Genomic DNA, 21,738 nt, shown 5'->3' with positions numbered 1-21,738 from the left:
GGCTTCACAGAGATTTAGATTCACTAAATCAGTGAGCAAGAACACAGCAGATGGAATAGAAGGTCACTATAACCAGTCTAGGTCATCATTAATGATCTAAACTGGCTAGTCAATCATTGGCAGCAGACCTGGCTTGCTCACATATCAAATTAACAAATCTGCCTCAAAGGATCAACATCAGTTCAAATTTCCCATCACCTAGCCTGCCAGCTTGGAGGCAACCACCCCAAAGAGACCATGCCCTCAAATCTTTGTCCCATCAACAGACAGCTGACAGGTACGGCCTTCTGCCCACCATTATATCATGCCAAATCTCTTGACACAAAACCTATTATTCCATTAGCGTTTTTTAAAATGGGTTTCATCCATTCCTTTTAAATGGTTTTGTGACTCCGCACGCAACAGTCCTCTGTTCCTCCACACATCCAGCTTTCCCCTCATTAAAAAGGTAGAGCTAAATGTGACTATCCCACTTGGTGGCATGGTAGCACAGTGGGTAGCACTGTTGCTTCACAGCTCCAGGGTTCCAGTTAGATTCCCGGCTTGGGTCACTGTCTGTGCGGAGTCTGCAGGTTCTCCCCGTGTTGCGTGGATTTCGTCCGGGTGCTCCGGTTTCCTCCCACAAGTCCCGAAAGACATGCCGTTAGGTAATTTGGACACTCTGAATTCTCCCTCAGCGTACCCGAACAGGCAACTAGGTGCCCGTGTGGCAACTAGGGGATTTTCATAGTAACTTTGTTGCAGCGTTAGCCTACTTGTGACAATAATAAAGATTATTTACTATTTTTCATAAGTTTCATTTGCCACTTCTCTCCCATTCCACCTCATCAATATCCCCCTTGTAGCTTCTTTTGGTCATCAGGATTTTTTGCACTATTCCTATTACAGTAGTGTCTGAAAATTTGGCAACAACTCCACATATGTAGCCGAATATCCAGATTGGTGATATGCAGAGTGGACACAACTGGACCCCGTCATACACACCACTTTCCATTTCCAACCACTTCAAGAGGATGGGAGAGGGTGGCCTTAATTCCTCCCTTCCAAACAATACACACACCAACACATACACACATTTCCCAGAAAGTAATCACAGAAGTTATTTCAAACTATTACAGTACCAGGTGTAGCTATTAATTCCTATTTGAAATACAGAGTTCCTTATGAATCAGAACATATCCTTGGTTTCACCACATATATGATGAAGCTACTTGAAGATGTAAACAATTTAAAAGCTCTTTTCCTCCTCAAACAGAAAAATGGACTATCAAGAATGTGTTTTTTGTTTTCTGTACTAATTCTTGCTCCCTCGCAGTATCTTGCCAAGGTAGTTCCACAGACACCCTCTAGTACCTCATCAAAGTGCTCTATTCATGTGAAAGCTTAGATAATGAATGGTACAGACCATTCAATCAAAAGGACTGTCAATAATGAGTTAGAGCCTGTCCGTTTCCAACACACACAAAAGCAGAGATTGCTCGATAGTGATTTTTCCACTCACTAGCCCAGTCCAATTATAACAACTCTATTGCTGCCACAGCTAAATTAACTCACTCAGCACATACAGAGTGGGCCAAGGTCTTTTACAGTCTGTAAGTATCAGATACTCAATGAATAAATCTGCTGAGACAGCAGAGAGGTGAAAGTGCCCCTTTAAAGGACATAAGAACAGGGAGCTTTCACTCTGAAGAACAGCAACTTTACCTAGAAAAGTGATTTGGGATTATCTTTTTAATAAGTGCAGAAATGGTTTACAGATCAGATGGCTGTTCCTGCTATTGGTCTCAGTACAGATTTGAAAATTACATTGTGTTAATTGTGATTCCGCGCCTTGAATAATGTTGGGTTAGTGCGGAAAGAAGGAACAGCTACACATATCTGACCCTGGGTTGAAGGGTCCATTCCTCTACCCCCAATCCAAGCGAATCAGGAAACATAAATCTAAAAGTGGAGAACGAGCTTTTGAGACACTGCCGTGCACCGTTCTTGTGAAACATTCAGCAAACTTGGAAGTAGAAAACCTTGCGTACTATCACTTTATCTGTAATGTATCACAAGGCTGAGCAATTCTGAACAGCAAATATCATCCACAGTAGCAGGTAATTCAAATAGCACAACCAGGCTTTTCCTCCTGTTGCCCCTCTCCTTACCTTCTCCAGGTCTCCTTCTTTCTCGGTGTCACACTCTACTCCAGTTTCATCTTCAAGGAATGGATTTGTAGATGGTGGCGGCGCCTCAGGCTTTTTCTGTCAACAGGGAATGGAGAGCAGTCAGTTATTATACAAAATTTCACCATCACTTAAAATACTTTGGGTGAAGGAGGGCGGGGAGGGGGGGACGACGAAAGTATATTTCGACCGTATTATATTAGATATTTATATAAACACACACAACTTAATACATATATGTGACAACTAATAAAAGGCTGGCTTAATTTACAACCATTGTACCAACTACCACACTCAGTTGGAATGTAGAACAAAAGAATCAAGTTCTACTTCTAGTCCTTGTTCTTCTCTACTGTAGGAGGACTGTGACAACATTCCCAGATTCCTCCAATCCTTCATTTCATTTACTCATTCAAACATGAATTTCATTTACTCATTCTTTGGCTGTGATTGTGAAAGGTGCCATGCAAATGCAGATTATTTCTTTCACTTGAACTGTAAGTTCGTTTAGCTTTGGACACCTTGCAGTTCCTTGATAAAGCAAATACATCATGCTCAACGTTAACACTAGCCTACTTGAATGAACAAAAGTTATCTTCTATGGCTGCAAGAAAAACTGCAGTGTCTAAAGTAGATTCACAATTACATTGCAATAACGCTGCCCGGTAAAGCACAGGTCGGAAGAACAGCTTACTCTCCAGATATCTTAACTAAAATCCTGATCAGTACTAAATATTGTAAAATGCTGTTAATTCTGTTGGCACAAGGGTACTGATCAGAATGACAGTAACTGCAATAACTAATGACCCTGACATATCGCTCAGCAAGATTCTTCCAGCTCGGAGGCCCTCAGGAAATGCCTGACTGTCTGCTTTGAATGGTCACATATGTGACAAAGGAAGGGGATGTTGTGGTTTGTTTTTAATTCAGCAGAAAATTGGGATGAGTGTATTAAAACTATTATGATACAGTTAAAATCAAGGATCTTTTAGGAATATTACTTCAACTGTCCATCTACAACATATCAAATTCTACATTGTACCAAAACTAATCAACTTCCGTAGAATGTTTTCCCTGGTTTTAACATTCAATTCAATACTATAACTTTGGACGGGATTCTCCAAAAACACGGCTAGTGTTGACAATGGCGTAAACATCAGAGTGTTTCATGCCGGCGTCAACGGGCCTCTTGGCCCAGCGATTCCGTGACCCACAGGGGGCCAGCACGGCACCGGAGTGCTCCGCGTTGCTCCAGTTGCCGTACGCGGCCATGCACTGCTGGCCGCAGGTTGTCACATGCGCGCAGCGGCCGCTTCCCCGCCTGCGCCGCGCAACATGGCGGAGTCACACAGCGGGCAGGCGCAGAAGGTAGGCCTCCCCCAGAATGCGTGGCCGCCGATCGGTGGCCCCCGATCGCGATCTCCCGCTGCTCACCAGGACGGCCACCGCAGTTGTGACGCCAAGCTCCCGCCGGGTGGAACCATATGTGAACCACGCAGGCGGGAACTCGGCCATCAACCGCGGAGAATCGCCGCGGGGGCCTCTTTCAACAGGCCCCGACCGGTGCCACGTCGACCACGCGTGCACGACTGGCGCTGATTCTCCAGTCGCCAGAGAATCGTGCCTCGGCGTCGGACCTCTCGTGGGTCTGAGGCCCCATTCTACACCCCCGCGCCGAGCGCCATTTCGGCATGGAGGCTCGGAGAATCCCAGCCTTTCACTAGTGGAAAAATAAATATTTTGCATTGTTAAGAAATCCAACATGCAATATGCCTAATTGAAAGTATAATAGTTGGGACATTTATGCCCTCACCATTTCTAAATAAAATTAGACAAAGAAAAAGTGCCTCTTACAAACAACGAACATAGTTGAAATACTTTTTTTTTTCCAATATTTTATTGAGGCATTTATATTTTCACACAACAAACATAATCACAAATCAAGACCCCTCAAGATGAACTTTATTTTTTCTAACCTGAGAAGCCAGGTCACTAATCCCCCCCCCCCGCAACGGTTTCATGCGCTCGCGTCCCACCCGTGTGTGTGGTGCGTGGTGTGTGTGTCCCCCGTACTCCCGGGTCTTCTGACATTCTGAAGATTGCACCTTCTGGAGTTGGGCCCACCTTCACCTTCAGGACCTTCGGCAAACCTCTGCCAGAATCCCCTGAGCCTCGGGCATGCCCAAAACATGTGCACATGATTCGCGGAGCCACCCGTGCACCTATCCTCCACCCCTCCAAAAAAACCTATCATAGATCATAGAATTTACAGTGCAGAAGGAGGCTATTCGGCCCGTCGAGTCTGCACTGGCTCTTGGAAAGAGCACCCTACCCAAGGTCAACACCTCCACCCTATCCCCATAACCCAGTAACCTCACCCAGCACTAAGGGCAATTTTTGGACACTAAGGACAATTTAGCATGGCCAATCCACCTAACCTGCACATCTTTGGACTGTGGGAGGAAACCGGAGCACCCGGAGGAAACCCATGCACACACGGGGAGGATGTGCAGACTCCGCACAGACAGTGGCCCAAGCCGGAATCGAGCCTGGGACCCTGGAGCCGTGAAGCAATTGTGCTATCCACAATGCTACCGTGCTGCCCTGGCCACAGTCATATGTGCCCTGTGGACCACCTTAAACTGAATAACGCTAAGCCTAGCGCACGATGATGATGCATTCACCTCATCAGAGCCTCCTCCCACAGCCCAGACTCTAACCTCCTACACAACGCTTCACTAACCCAATTGGGGCCCTCTCCCAATCCATCAGCTCCTTGTACATTTCCGACACCTACCCCTCCTCTACCCCTGTTCTTGACCCCCCCACCCCCTCAAGCCAAACCGGTGATTTCCACAAATCGGTGCCCAAACCGAGACCCCTCCAGCCTCAGGTGTTGCCGCCACAGTCCTCACACCCTCAGGGCCACCACCACCACTGGGTTTGTGAAGTAGTTGGAATACTTTTAACAATCTTTTAAAATTTTTTTTTTTTTTTTTTTTAAAAAGAGTACCCAATTATTTTTGGTTTTCCAATTAAGGGATAATTTAGCATAGCCAATCCACCTAACCCGCACATCTTTGGGTTCAGGGGGGGGGGGGGGGGGGGGGGAACCCACGCAGACATGGGGAGAATGTGCAAACTCCACACGGACAGTGACCCAAGGCCAGGATTTGAACCCGGGTCCTCATCTCCGCAGACCTAGTGCTATCCACTGCGCCACCATGCCGCCCTTACTTTTAACAAACTTAATCTCTGCAGTCAACGTTGTGGCTACTTAGCTACTAAAACTAAACAATCTCAGCCCGAAAAGGCAAACAAAGGGCTGGATTCTTCCGCCCCGCTAGCTGCAAGATTGCCACGAGCGAGAGACGGACAATGGAAAAGTCCATTGACCTCGGGCGGGATTCTCCAGTCGCCGGGCGGGCGCGACCAGAGAATCCCCCCCAAAGTTACGGATATTTAATATTGAAAGTAACTGTTAATCAGACATGCTGTATTCCAGGGAGAAACGGTTGCACTAATTACACTGCATTCTATGTAAATGAATAAGAAGGGCCTAGTCACAATTCAGGACAAAACACCTTTGAACCAAAAGGTCAATGAATCTTTCTCACCAGCATTCATCTTTCATGCGTGCAGTGTTCGAAATTAAGTCATATCACACCTCCTATTACTCTAAATCGCCCATTCCCAGGAGCTTAAAGATGTGAAACTCATAACATAGTATTTACTGCACAGGAATAGCTCATTCAGTAATAGTTCTATGTCGGTATTTATGCTCCACAAGAGCCTCCTTACACCCTTCTTAATCTAACCATATCAACATATCCTTCTATTCCTTTCTCCCTCATGTGTTTTTCTAACTTTCCCTTAAATGTATGCCAGTCACCTCAGCTACTCCTTGTGGTAGCAAGGTCTATATTCTAACCACTCTTTTGGTAAAGGAGTGTGTTTGTCTTGAATTTATGTCTATGGCCTTTAATTGTGGTCTTGCTTGCAAACGGAAACATGCCCTCACTGTGCCCACTCTACCAAATCCTTTCATCGTCTTCAAGGTCTCCATCAGGTCACCCCTCAGTCTTCCTTACTTTTTACAATAAACTGTTCAAACTCAAGTGTGCCCCATACACATGTTCCCTGACACACCTTTCAGATGTAGTGACACCCTAACACTATGCACCTTGGACTTTAGGCTGTAAATCTTTCAATTAAAAACAATGTGAGCAATGGTGCATAGATAATCATATCCTACATCCAATGCAATGAATTTAAGGAGACGGCATGAACACTTAAAGCAAGTCTTTTAATGCAATATGGGCGGATTGGGGCGGCATGGTGACAAGTGTTTAGCACTGCTGCCTCACAGCACCAGGGACTCGAGTTCAATTATGGCCTTAAGTGACTATGTGGAGTTTGCACTTTTTCAGTGTGTCTGCATAGGCTTCCTCCAGGTGCTCCGGTTTCCTCACACAGTCCAAATTTGTGCAGGTTAGGTGGATTGGCCATGCTAAAATTGTCCCTTAGTTTCCAAAGAAGTGCAGGTTAGGTAGGGTTACATGGATAGGGCAAGGTAGTGAGCCTAGGTAGGATGTTCTTTCAGATGGTCGGTGCAGACTCGATGGACCAAATGACCTTCTTCTGCACTGTAGGGATTCTATGGTTCTATGTATTGTACTAAACGTGGGTTTAATGGCAAAGCAATAATTTATTTGCTGCACACAACCAATGCAGGAGAACAGATGAGCAAATACGTGTGCATCACACTGTTGTAATCAGTATTCTGAACAAAATGATGCAGTAATTAAAGTATCAGCGACCATTTTAAAATCTATTCACACTAAGTTTGAAGCTGTACAGAGAAAGGCATTTATACAAATGCTGTATTCGGGTGGGTTACCCAATGGTCCTATTGAACTGCAATTATGTAGGATTTCCTGAAATTCATATACTGGCCTGGAAACTAGTCATCATAAGTTATGTAGCTTACAGCTGGCAATCCAATGGATGCCTGCATCAGACAGAAACTACTAGTGATGGTTCATATACTTTTATGATCCTTTCTCGTCTCCCTGCCGTACTTAATTCTGATAGCTTGGAAGTTAAGTTGACAAAACTTTCAATTTTCAAAGGACTTTTTAAAAGTTGTTTGGGCACTTAACTAATCATTATTTTGTGAGTATTGTAAATAATTTGCATCGGTATTAAAATAATTATGGTTGTCGTGGACCATCAGACAGATGTTTCATTAAACCAATAAAAAATATGCAGTCCTGCAAAACAGAACTACTACTCGCTGGCAATGTACATTATGCTCAAATCCAAATTTAGACCTGTGCTGAAAGAAAAGTCATTATAGATGCAATACAATACCATTGGAACTGCTACACATTACTTGCTTAATCCATGACAGTGAAACATGGTCAAATATGTAGGTTTTACACTCCAGGCATGAAACAGCAGGTGACTTTGTCCAATAAAACAATTCCTATCGTAAAAAACAAGTCAGCTGCTTGCCTGACAGCAATAATAAATAGATACTGGGCTACACAATGTTAATCACAGGATCGCCTATGAGTGGAATAGTAAAGTAAAACCCAGTATGGAGCTTATACTTTTATTATAATTGGGGGATGATTTAACTGTCTGGCCAGCACAGGAAAACTCATGAAAAAATGCACAAGTTTTCATGATAATTTTAAAAAAAAAATTTTTTATTGAAGCATTTGTAATTTTCACAATTTAACATTGACATTTCTAAAGCAACCGCGCGGGTCGACGCACAAAATACCCCCTAAAATAACAACAAACAATAGACCACGTACCCCACTTCTCCCATCCTATCCCCAATTACCCGTATACTAAATTCCCTGTCCTTATTTAACATTACCATGCCTCCTATTTTCCTCCCCCTCCCCCCCCCCCCTTTTGCCTTTCCCCCTCTTACTGCTGACGTTCAGTTTTTGTTAAAGATATCGATGAACGGCTGCCAACTCCGGGCGAATCCCTGTATTGATCCTCTTAAAGCAAACTTGATTTTCTCCACTGAGAAACTCTACCATATTGCTGCCCCACATTCCTGATTTTGGGGGCTCCGAGTCTCTTCATCTCAGCAAGATCCGTCTCCGAGCCACCAGGGAGGAGAAGGCCAGAATATCAGCCACTCTTCCCCCCCCTCTCCCCCTCTGCCCCCGGATCTTCCGACACCCCAAATATTGCTAATTCTGGACTCGGACTTACCCTACCTTCCAGGACTTCCGACATAACATCTGCAAATCCCTGCCAGACTTCCCTCAGTTTCGGACATGCCCAAAACATATGAACATGGTTGGCCGGGCTACCCCCTCACCGCCCACATCTGTCCTCCACCTCCTCGAAGAACCTACTCATCCAGGCTACCGTTATGTGGGCCCTGTGGTCTATCTTGAACTGAATCAAGCTAAGTTTAGCACAGGACAAGGATGCATTTACCCTTTTCAAGGCTTTTTCCCACAGTTCAGTTTCCAGCTCCCCTCCTAGCTCCTCTTTCCACTTCCTCTTCACCTCTCTGATAGGGGCCCCTTCCCACTCTAACAATTCCCTGTATATGTCTGAAACCTTCCCACCTCCAACCCCTGTTCTTGTAGTCCCCTCAGGGGGAGGGGAGGAAAGCTTGGGACCTGTCTCCGTACAAAGTCCCGCACTTGAAGATAGCGAAACCCGTTCCCTCCCGGCAAGTCAAACTCCTCCTCTCATGTCTCCAAGGTCGGGAAGCCCTCCTGGATGAATAAATCCCCAAACCTCTCAATCCCTGCCCGCTGCCATACCTTAAAGCCCCAATCTAGCCCCCCCCCCCAGGACAAACCGGTGATTGGCACAGATCGGTGACCATATTGACACCTCCTCCAGTCTCATATGCTGCCTCCATTGCCCCCACACCCTCAGGGCTGCCATCACCACAGGACTTGTGGAGTACCGAGCTGGCGAGAACGCAGGGGCGCTGTCAGTAAAGCTCCTGACTCGGACCTTTGCAGGATGCTGCCTCCATCTGCTCCCAGACCGACCCCTCCCCCACTACCCACTTCCTGACCATCGATATGTTGGCAGCCCAGTAATAGTTAATAAAGCTCGCGAGAGCCAATCCCCCTTCCCCGCGGGCCCATTCCAGGAGTGCCCTCTTTACTCTCGGGGTTTTACCCGCCCATATAAACCTCGATATCGCCACATTAATACTTCTGAAAAAAGCCTTTGGGCCAAAAATCGGGAGACACGGAAAAGAGAAAAGCAGTCTCGGACGGACAGTCATCTTCACCATCTGAACCTTCCCCGCTAGCGTCAGTGGGAGCATGTCCCATCTACAAAAATCCCTTCTCATTTGATCCACTGCTTTGCCCAAATTTAACTTGTGAAGCTGCCCCCAATCCTTGGCCACTTGAATCCCCAGATACCTAAAACTCTTCCCAACCACTTTAGCCTCCTTTCCTTTCCCCGTGCCTGAATCACGAACATCTCGCTTTTTCCCATGTTTAACTTATAGCCTTAAAATCGCCCAAATTCTCCTAATACCTCCATGATTTTGGTCATCCCCCCCACCGGGTCCGTGATATAAAGCAGCAAGTCGTCTGCATAGAGAGAGACCCTGGGCTCCACCCCCCCCCTCTCACTATTCCCCTCCAGGTATTTGCTGCTCTCAGAGCCATTGCTAAGGGTTCTACGGCCATGGCAAACAGTAATGGGGAGAGCGGGCATCCCTGCCTTGTCCCCCGACAGACTAAAGTATTCTTACCGAACTCGGTTAGTTCTTACATTTGCCACCGGGGCCTGGTACAGTAGCCGGACCCACTCCACAAATCCCTGCCCAAACCCAAACCTGCCTAAAATATCCCATAGATACTTCCACTCCACTCGGTCGAAAGCCTTCTCCGCGTCCATGGCAACTAGCACCTCCACCTCGCGCCCCTCCGCTGGCATCATAATTACATTAAGAAGCCGTCTAATGTTGGATGTCAGGTGCCTGACCTTTAGAAATCCCGTCTGATCCTCCCCAATTATCTCCGGGACACAATCCTCTATTCGACTGGCCAGGATCTTTGCCAATAATTTGGCATCTACATTCAAGAGGGAGATTGGCCTGTACGATCCACAGCTCTCCGGATCCTTGTCCCGCTTCAGGATGAGAGAAATTGATGCCTGTGATAGCGTTGGGGGGAGTACTCCCAGCTCCTTGGACGTGTTGAAAGCCTTAAACAGGAGTGGCCCCAGTAACTCAAAGAGAACTTCTTATAAAATTCCACTGGGAACCCATCAGGTCCCGAGGCTTTACCTGATTGCATCGCCCCCAGTCCATCTATCACCTCCCCATGCCCAATCAGGCCCCCCAGGGGCTCCACCAGCTCCTCATTTACCTTCGGGAACTCTAGCCTCCCCAGGAATTGATTCATGCCCTCCTCCCCATCCGGGGGTTCCGACTCGTATAGCTGGCTATAAAATTCCCGACAGACTTCATTCACCACCCCCGGGTCCGTCACCGTCTTCCCCCTCAAATCCTTTAATTTCCCTATTTCCCTCGCCACCTACTGTTTCCTCAGCTGATGTGCCAACATCCTGCCGGCTTTCTCCCCATGTTCATATATTGCCCCTTTTACCCTCAATTGACCCTCTGCCTTTCTTGTGGAAAGGAGCCCAAACTCCATTTGAAGTCTCTGACGCTCCTTCAGGAGCTCCTCATTTGGAGACTCCGAGTATCTCCTGTCCACCTGTAAGATTTCTCCTACCAACCTGTCCAGCTCCGAACGCTCAGTTTTATCCCTGTGAGCTCGAATCGAAATACATTCCCCTCTAATGACCGCTTTCAGTGCCTACCAGACCACCCCAGCTGCAGTCTCTCCAGTGTACCTTCATGTAACCCCGAATGGTCTCTCTCACTCGCTCACAGATCTCCTCATCCACTAACAGCCCTGTATCTAGTCTCCACTGTGGGCCCTGGGACATTCCCGTGTCTGCCCGTAGGTCTATCCAGTGTGGTGCATGATCTGAGACCACAATTGCTGAGTACTCAGTGTCCTCAACCCCAGCTAGCAGTGTTTTATCTAGCACAAAGAAATCTATCCTGGAGTACGCCTTATGTACATGAGAGTAGAATGAATATTCCCTGCTCCTTGCTCTCTCAAATCTCCACGGATCCATCCCTCCCATGCGTTCCATGAACCCCCGCAGTTCCTTTGCCATTGCTGATAGCTTCCCCGACCTAGCACTCGACCGGTCCAGCCTCAGGTCCAGGACTGTATTAAAGTCACCCCCCCATAATCAGCCGGTGCGAGTCAAGGTCTGGGATCTTCCCCAGCACCTTCCTGATAAACGCGACATCACCCCAGTTTGGGGCATATATATTCACCAGCACCACTGCCATTCCCTCTAGCTTCCCACCAACCATAATAAATCTGCCTCCCGGGTCTACCTCTATCCTCCCCACCTCGAATGTCACCCTTTTATTAATCAGGATAGCCACCCCCCCTTTTTTTTTAAAGTCCAGTCCTGAGTGAAACACTTGCCCGACCCATCCCTTCTTTAATCTAATTTGGTCTCCCAGCTTCAAGTGTGTCTCCTGTAACATAGCCACGTCCACTTTTAACTCTCAGGTGTGCGAACACACGAGCTTTCTTAACCGGCCCGTTCAAGTTTTCATGATAATTTGACACATACCTCGACATAAGCATTCCCTCGGCTTTTAATTATGGTACAATGCATTCCCATCGAAATACATCGACAGTACTGTGTTAAGCCTGCCACAAACATTCCAGATGGTTCAGTAATTCCACCCATTCAGCACTGTACGTCCATAAAGAACAGTACTACTAGATTTAGCCATATGAGAAATCATACAACAAAGTCAGCATTCAGGCACTCTAAGCTGCTGCCACTAAACCGGATGGCCAACTAATATGTTTGCGTTAAAAAGAAATATTGGTTTATTTGCATTCTATCACTGGAACAAATTGTGGAATATCCACAATTTATGTGAAAGATGTAAATGGTGTGTCCATTAACCTATTCCTCATTCTTACAAATTCAATAATTAACCCTAAAAACTTGAGTTGGCATGGATCAGGAGCTGAAATTACTGTTACTCAGTTCTTCTTTTGCATTGATACGAAAATGACAATTACATGTTGGCATTGTACATTAAATCAAAGCGTTAAGCATATCAAACCAGTCTTCCATCTCACAGGCAGCGGGTATAAATCCATTCCTTCGCAGTATAAAGCAAGACACTGACTAAAGACCCAATAGAAGAGCTCAATGTTTTTTGCACCGATGCTCTATGAATGCAAAGAATCCATGTTCCTTTAATAAATCCTTGCTTACAGTATGTGTGAACGCATACAATGTGTGTTCTTCATGTGAACCCTCTGTAAATCAGATATTGGGGACTATAACTAGCTTTAGAATTGGTGAAAAATAAGGGCAGCACGGTGGCGCAATGGGTTAGCCCTGCTGCCTCACGGTGGCGAGGTCCCAGGTTCGATCCCGGCTCTGGGTCACTATCCGTGTGGAGTTTGCACGTTCTCCCCGTGTTTGCGTGGGTTTCGGCCCCACAACCCATAGATGTGCAGGATCGGTGAATTGGCCACGCTAAATTGCCCCTTAATTGGAAAAAATGAATTGGGTATTCTAAATTTATTTTTAAAAATTGGTGAAAAATTCATGAAGTCTACGTGCCTCTACTAATCTCAGCCGGCAATTAGCCAACTTTGAAAACACAAACCAGGCTCAAGATTGCTGAAAACAGTACAACTGCAACTTTCCTCTCTCAGGATCCTTGATCGAGCAAAGTCTTGAATATCAAACTTAAAGAAGCTAGCTTCTCCCATTTGTGGCAAGACCAACAAGCAAGCCTTTCTTCATTCCGACCTTGAACTACCCAATCCCATCAACGGTACACCTGATCTTGGATAATAAACGTTGGTGAAGTTTACCATATTGTTGACCAAGCCATGACCCCTGTTGACAGTTTGACAAGCAGCAGGCTGACTAAAAAAATCCACACCTTTGAAGTGAAGGAAATGGGGAAGAGGAAAGCAGCTTTGGGCAATGTTTAACAAATAGTTTTAATTTTTTAAAAGAATCATCTTCCTCTTTTCCCACATTACAACAATGTCTGTACTTCAACGGTACTTGACTGGCACTACAGCACTTTGGGGTGTACCGAGATGCTATATAAATGCAAGTCTTTCTTCCTTTGTACAAAAGGTGCAGGTGTGGTTCTGCTGTATTCTGCATATCGATTCCTCATTGGATGTACCAATGAGTGTTACAAATTGTCATCACTTACTGACAAACAGTATTGTACCAGAAGGGGTCAATGAGTATGGGGAGAGAGCAGAAGTATGGCATTGAGACTGAGGATCAGCCATAATCTATTTTTTACATATCTATGAAATTAACATACAGGTCGATTGTGCATAGCAAACAGTTTGAGAAAGTAATTGTGTTTCATGTACATGAGGATCATCGTATGCCTGGAAATTAATTTGGGGTCTCCCTACACCCTGTATGCTTCATCCGATGCCAGTGCTGATGTAGTTACATTGTATATGTTGTGTTGCCCTATTTTGTATTTTCTTTTATTCCCTTTTCTACCCATGTACTTAATGATCTGTTGAGCTGCTCGCAGAAAAATACTTTTCACTGTACCTCGGTACACGTGACAATAAACAAATCCAATCCAATCCAATCCCCACTCCACAAGTCTGTGAAACCATTCAACGGAGTTGGAAAGGGGGAAAGAGAAGCAGGCAACTCAGTTCTACGTGCAACACTATGACAGACCATCAATTCCCTGATACTCTGCAGGAAAGGCTTTCGTTTTCATCATGGTTTATTGCATTTATCCAGAATGTAATGACTATTGCAACGTGGGCAAATGCAGCAGCCGTTTTGCAAACAGCGAGATGCCACAAAACAGCAAAACGATGAATGGCCAATTAATGATGCGGTTCTTTTGGCGGTGTTGATTGAGGAAGGAATTTTGACCAGTGTTACGACCCCAGTTGATATAATAGCTGGAGGGGAAGATCCCAGAATGGAAACCTAGCTCAAAACACCGTAATTTTTCAAAAAATAAAATGTGGAGCAGGAGGTGTAGAGGGGACACAAGGAAGAACGTTTTTACCCAGAGGATAGTGGGTGTCTGGAATTCGCTGCCCGAGTTGGTGATGGAGGCAAAGACCCTAAACTCTTTTAAAAAGTACCAGGACCTGCACCTTGAGTGCTGTAAACTACAAGGCTATGGACCAGGAGAAGGAAGGTGGGTTGAGAAAGGGCAACTGGCGTGGACAAGATGGGCCAAATGGCCTTTTCTGCGCTGTAACTTTTCTGTGATTCTAGATGAAGTCTCAGGACTGTAAAGTGGCAAATTTGTGTATTTGATTGCTGGGAAGTATGTTTCCCGGGGTGTTTAGGTGTTGTAACCTGTTTTGATGCACGTTTGTAATAAAATACATTTTTTTTAAAAAAGGTCTGTAAAGTGGCTTTCATCCTGCATCCTGTGTGTAACTCGCCCCAGCTTGAAGATCTAACTCATGCACGCACCTTGTAAATAACAGTGTAACCTTTGCCCATTGGTGTTGGTACTCTTAAATCTACCCCATAATATAAATGGCTGGTTCTCGTTTAGCTGCCAGGTACAGCACCGACCAACTTTTCTTTTAAATGGATAGCATCGTAAGGGGCTGGTGAGGCGATACACCCACAGACAGCATTATTAACTCGAATAAGGAGAATTCTATCGGCAAGATTAAGGTGACCATCAGTAGAAGAGCTGATAAAAATAGTAAAACTAAAAAACATTCAACTGCAAGTCACAAAAAGGAAAACAAATACAGATAGAGAACGGAAACAGAACATTTTGAAAACACTGGGCAGGTCGGGCAGCATCTGTGAGGGAGGCAAAAGGTAACATTTCAGCTCAATGACCTTTCATCAGACCTGGCTTAAGGAGCTTTTACGGCCAGCAAACGTGTTGTACAGTAAGAGACCTTAAAAAAGTGAAACATTGCAGACCAATGAAAAATATGAGTCTGCAAATCTGCCACTTGGTTGTTACTTGCAGGTTTGCTCTCCACATTATGTAGAGGGGCCCAAAACACATACGGATACCAACTCAGAGAGGGCAATTGGCATGCTGATTGAAGCTTTTTAAACTCAACCCACCAGCAAGCAGGTCAGGCTCATTCTTCTGAACTAACTCTCAGCAAATTCCCAGACACCGGCCTGAGGGGCTGCAAAACGCCAGTCACTGCTGACAGGCATGTGGGCACGAGGAAAGTAATTAGCCTCAAAGAATGCGGAAAGAGTTCAGAGGTCTGGCATGTCAAGGGCCATTAGCATCTGACTAACACTGTCTGCCGAAAATGTAACGTAAGTTTCTTGTGCATAAATAAACTTAAACCAGACACTAACATTGAGATTTTGAAGAAGACCATAGACATTTTTCTTGGCAACTCAGCCAACAATTCACGGCTGCCTATACAGATTTCATTTCGGTTTAAAAAAACACTCCAGAATTGGTCATTTTGGAATGTTCAATTGCCTTAATGCACTTTCTGGGACCAACAAAGGTGTTTTGCTTCAGAAATATTAACATATAATGCAGTATTTATACTGTGTAGCCACTGCATTACCAGCCACAGCACTCTCTGCTCTTGGGACCACTCCAATTATAAACTGGGACAGGTTTTATTTTACTCCTGATAACCGGAGACACCAATTCTAATGTCTAATGCACAAGGACAAAGAGTGCAGATAAGCAAATGTATTCCTGTACTGATGACACATAAATGGCTGTTTTGGGACAAAGGTGCCCCAATAACTTGACCTTGGGATTCTGCCTGCCCTGTACTGGAGGTAAAAGATCAACTGGGCAAAGTCCCAGGTCTTTCTTTAAGTAGTTGCTTGCACAACGATATTGTACAATAGGTTCTTACCCAATGTCCTAAAGTGGTGTCTATTTGGGCTACCAGTGCTCGCATTCCTGATTATATATCATGTCCACATTAAGAGGGCGGCACGGTGGCACCGTGGTGAGCACTGCTGCCTCACGGCGCCGAGGTCTCAGGTTAGATCCCGGCCGCGGGTTACTGTCCGTGTGGAGTTTGCACGTTCTCCCCGTGTCCGCGTGGGTCTCACCCCCACAACCCAAAGATGTGCAGGATAGGTGGATTGGCCACGCTAAATTGCCCCTTAATTGGAAAAAAGAATTGGATACTCTAAATTTCAAAGGAAGAAATGTCCCCATTGCAGCAAGACATTTGTGAAATAAAAAGTTTTCTGTGTTTCTCATTATTAAATGACACCCAGGCCAAACAAATCATTCATTGGATTGGTGGTTAGCAGAGATTGAGTTTCAAAACCAGTAGTTATAAGAAGACTGAAGGAGAGAAGAAGTGTTATGTCAGGAACAAGGGGGAACTGACCACATAAAGGGGGGGGGGGACATTTTCTGCTTTTGTTTCAGATTTCTGGCATCCACAGTATTTTTTTTTTTTTAATAAATATTTTATTGAAAATTTTTGGTCAACCAACACAGTACATTGTGCATCCTTTACACAACATTATAACAATACAGATAACAATGACCTTTTTTATATAAACAAAAAACAAAAAATAAATAAATATTAAATAACAAAAATGAAAACTAGCCCTAATTGGCAACTGCCTTGTCACAGGCTACACCCCCCCCCGCCCGCCCCCCCCCATCCCTCCCCCCCCCCCCCCATCCCTCCCCCCCCCCCCCCCCATCCCCCCCCCTCCCCCCCCCCCCTCCCCCCCCCCCCTCCCCCCCCATCCCCCCCCCTCCCCCCCCCCTCACCCCCCCCCCTCCCCCCCCCCCCATCCCCCCCCCCTCCCCCCCCCCCCCCTCCCCCTCCCCCCCCCCCCCCCAAATCCTGGGCTTCTGCTGCTGCCTTCTTTTTTCCCCCATCTATCTTTCCGCAAGATATTCGACGAACGGTTGCCACCGCCTGGTGAACCCTTGAGCCGACCCCCTTAGGACGAACTTAATCCGCTCTAGCTTTATGAACCCCGCCATGTCATTTATCCAGGTCTCCACCCCCGGGGGCTTGGCTTCTTTCCACATTAACAATATCCTGCGCCGGGCTACTAGGGACGCAAAGGCCAAAACATCGGCCTCTCTCGCCTCCTGCACTCCCGGCTCTTGTGCAACCCCAAATATAGCCAACCCCCAGCTTGGTTCGACCCGGACTCCTACTACTTTTGAAAGCACCTTTGTCACCCCCACCCAAAACCCCTGTAGTACCGGGCATGACCAAAACATATGGGTATGATTCGCTGGGCTTCTCGAGCACCTCGCACACCTATCCTCCACCCCAAAAAATTTACTGAGCCGTGTTCCAGTCATATGTGCCCTGTGTAATACCTTAAACTGAATCAGGCTTAGCCTGGCACACTAGGACGACGAGTTTACCCTGCTTAGGGCATCTGCCCACAGCCCCTCCTCGATCTCCTCCCCTAGCTCTTCTTCCCATTTCCCTTTTAGTTCATCCACCATAGTCTCCCCTTCGTCCCTCATTTCCCTATATATATCCGACACCTTACCATCCCCCACCCATTTCTTTGAGATGACTCTGTCCTGCACCTCTTGTGTCGGGAGCTGCGGGAATTCCCTCACCTGTTGCCTCGCAAAAGCCCTCAATTGCATGTACCTGAATGCATTCCCTTGGGGCAACCCATATTTCTCGGTCAGCGCTCCCAGACTTGCGAACTTCCCATCCACAAATAGATCTTTCAGTTGCGTTATTCCTGCTCTTTGCCACATTCCATATCCCCCATCCATTCCCCCCGGGGTAAACCTATGGTTGTTTCTTATCGGGGACCCCCCCAATGCTCCGGTCTTTCCCCTATGTCGTCTCCACTGTCCCCAAATCTTCAGTGTAGCTACCACCACCGGGCTCGTGGTGTAGTTCCTCGGTGAGAACGGCAATGGGGCTGTCACCATAGCCTGCAGGCTGGTCCCCCTACAGGACGCCCTCTCTAATCTCTTCCACGCCGCTCCCTCCTCCTCTCCCATCCACTTACTCACCATTGAAATATTAGCGGCCCAATAGTACTCACTTAGGCTCGGTAGTGCCAGCCCCCCCCTATCCCTACTACGCTGTAAGAATCCCTTCCTCACTCTCGGAGTCTTCCCGGCCCAAACAAAACCCATGATGCTCTTTTCTATCCTTTTAAAAAAAGCCTTCGTGATCACCACCGGGAGGCACTGAAACACAAAGAGGAATCTCGGGAGGACCACCATCTTAACCGCCTGCACCCTCCCTGCCATTGACAGTGCTACCATATCCCATCTCTTGAAATCTTCCTCCATCTGTTCCACCAACCGCGTTAAATTTAGCCTGTGCAATGTGCCCCAATTCTTAGCTATCTGGATCCCCAGGTAACGAAAGTCTCTTGTTACCTTCCTCAACGGTAGGTCTTCTATTTCTCTACTCTGCTCCCCTGGATGCACCACAAACAGCTCACTCTTCCCCATGTTCAATTTATACCCTGAAAAATCCCCAAACTCCCCAAGTATCCGCATTATTTCTGGCATCCCCTCCGCCGGATCCGCCACATATAGTAGCAAATCATCCGCATATAAAGATACCCGGTGTTCTTCTCCTCCCCTAAGTACTCCCCTCCATCTCTTGGAACCCCTCAGCGCTATCGCCAGGGGCTCAATCGCCAGTGCAAACAGTAATGGGGACAGAGGACATCCCTGCCTTGTCCCTCTATGGAGCCGAAAATATGCCGATCCCCGTCCATTCGTGACCACACTCGCCACTGGGGCCCTATACAATAGCTGCACCCATCTAACATACCCCTCTCCAAAACCAAATCTCCTCAACACCTCCCACAAATAATCCCATTCCACTCTATCAAATGCTTTCTCGGCATCCATCGCCACTACTATCTCCGTTTCACCCTCTGGTGGGGCCATCATCATTACCCCTAACAGCCTCCGTATATTCATGTTCAGCTGTCTCCCCTTCACAAACCCAGTTTGGTCCTCGTGAACCACCCCCGGGACACATTCCTCTATTCTCATTGCCATTACCTTGGCCAGGACCTTGGCATCCACATTTAGGAGGGAAATTGGTCTGTAGGACCCGCATTGTAGCGGGTCCTTTTCCTTCTTTAAGAGAAGCGATATCGTTGCTTCAGACATAGTCGGGGGCAGTTGTCCCCTTTCCTTTGCCTCGTTAAAGGTCCTCGTCAGTACCGGGGCGAGCAAGTCCAAATATTTTCTGTAAAATTCAACTGGGAATCCGTCCGGTCCCGGGGCCTTTCCCGTCTGCATGTTCCTAATTCCTTTCACCACTTCTTCTACCTTGATCTGTGCTCCCAGTCCCACCCTTTCCTGCTCTTTCACCTTGGGAATTTCCAGCCGATCCAAAAAGTCCATCATTCTCTCCCTCCCATCCGGGGGTTGAGCTTCATATAATTTTTTATAAAATGTCTTGAACACTTCATTCAATCTCTCCGCTCCCCGCTCCATCTCTCCTTCCTCGTCCCTCACTCCCCCTATTTCCCTCGCTGCTCCCCTTTTCCTCAATTGGTGTGCCAGCAATCTGCTCGCCTTCTCCCCATATTCATACTGTACACCCTGCGCCTTCCTCCATTGTGCCTCTGCAGTGCCTGTAGTCAGCAAGTCAAATTCCACATGCAGCCTTTGCCTTTCCCTGTACAATCCCTCCTCCGGTGCTTCCGCATATTGTCTGTCCACCCTCAAAAGTTCTTGCAGCAACCGCTCCCGTTCCTTAGTCTCCTGCTTCCCTTTATGTGTCCTTATTGATATCAGCTCCCCCCTAACCACCGACTTCAACGCCTCCCAGACCACTCCCACCTGAACCTCCCCATTGTCATTGAGTTCCAAGTACTTTTCAATACATCCCCTCACCCTTAGGCACACCCCCTCATCCGCCATTAGTCCCATGTCCATTCTCCAGGGTGGGCGCCCTCCTGTTTCCTCCCCTATCTCCAAGTCCACCCAGTGTGGGGCATGATCCGAAATGGCTATAGCCGTATATTCCGTTCCCCTCACCTTCGGGATCAATGCCCTACCCAACACAAAAAAGTCTATGCGCGAATAGACTTTATGGACATAGGAGAAAAACGAGAACTCCTTACTCCTAGGTCTACTGAATCTCCACGGGTCCACACCTCCCATCTGCTCCATAAAATCTTTAAGCACCTTGGCTGCTGCCGGCCTCCTACCAGTCCTGGACTTCGACCTATCCAGCCCTGGTTCCAACACCGTGTTAAAGTCTCCCCCCATTATCAGCTTTCCCGTCTCTAGGTCCGGGATGCGTCCTAGCATTCGCCTCAAAGTTGGCATCATCCCAGTTCGGGGCATACACGTTTACCAAAACCACCATCTCTCCCTGTAGTTTGCCACTCACCATCACGTATCTGCCCCCGTTATCCGCCACTATAGTCTTTGCCTCGAACATTACCCGCTTCCCCACTAATATAGCCACCCCCCTGTTTTTCGCATCCAGCCCCGAATGGAACACCTGCCCCACCCATCCTTTGCGCAGCCTAACCTGGTCTATCAGTTTCAGGTGCGTTTCCTGTAACATAACCACATCTGCTTTAAGTTTCTTAAGGTGTGCGAGTACTCGTGCCCTCTTTATCGGCCCGTTGAGCCCTCTCACGTTCCACGTGATCAGCCGAGTTGGGGGGCTTCCCACCCCCCCCTTGCCGGTTAGCCATCATCTTTTTCCAGCTTCTCACCCAGTTCCCACGCAGCTGTAACTCCCCCAGGCGGTGCCCCCCCGCCCATCCTCTCCCGTACCCACTCCCCCCTTTCCCCAGCAGCAGCAACCCAGTAATTCCCCCCTCCCACCCCCCCCGCTAGACCCCCCGCTAGCGTAATTACTCCCCCCATGTTGCTCCCAGAAGTCAGCAAACTCTGGCTGACCTCGGCTTCCCCCCGTGACCACGGCTCGCACCGTGCGACGCCCCCTCCTTCCTGCTTCTCTATTCCCGCCATAATTATCATAGCGCGGGAACCAAGCCCGCGCTTCTCCCTCGGCCCCGCCTCCCATGGCCAACGCCCCATCTCCTCTCCCTCCCCACCTCACCACCTGTGGGAGAAAGAAAAGTTACCATACCGCAGGATTAGAACATAAAACCCCTCTTCGCCCCCCACATTCGCCCCACCACTTTGTCCAAACATTCTTTTTAATAATCCACTCATTCCAGTTTTTCTTCTACAATAAAAGTCCACGCTTCATCCGCCGTCTCAAAGTAGTGGTGCCTCCCTTGATATGTGACCCACAGTCTTGCCGGTTGCAGCATTCCAAATTTTATCTTCCTTTTATGAAGCACCGCCTTGGCCCGATTAAAGCTCGCCCTCCTTCTCGCCACCTCCGCACTCCAGTCTTGATAAACGCGGATCACCGCGTTCTCCCATTTACTGCACCGAGTTTTCTTCGCCCATCTAAGGACCATTTCTCTATCCTTAAAACGGAGGAATCTCACCACTATGGCTCTGGGAGTTTCTCCTGCTCTCGATCCTCGCACCATAACT

At 47.3% G+C, this 21,738-nt stretch overlaps 1 protein-coding gene across 1 annotated transcript in view; it reads right to left on the bottom strand.

Annotated features, from left to right (window-relative positions):
- vps53 (VPS53 subunit of GARP complex) overlaps positions 1 to 21,738 on the bottom strand; it is a 355,834-nt gene that overhangs the window by 209,713 nt on the left and 124,383 nt on the right. Inside the window, exon 12 of the mRNA XM_072469721.1 lies at positions 2,151 to 2,246. Coding sequence (XP_072325822.1) covers positions 2,151 to 2,246 — 96 coding nt within the window. The remainder of the gene's footprint in view (positions 1 to 2,150; positions 2,247 to 21,738) is intronic.

Source organism: Scyliorhinus torazame, chromosome 12 (genome assembly GCF_047496885.1).
Source record: "Scyliorhinus torazame isolate Kashiwa2021f chromosome 12, sScyTor2.1, whole genome shotgun sequence".
Taxonomy (NCBI): domain Eukaryota; kingdom Metazoa; phylum Chordata; class Chondrichthyes; order Carcharhiniformes; family Scyliorhinidae; genus Scyliorhinus; species Scyliorhinus torazame.
Note: the sequence above shows the minus strand (reverse complement) of the source record. Positions and strands in the feature narration are given on the sequence as shown.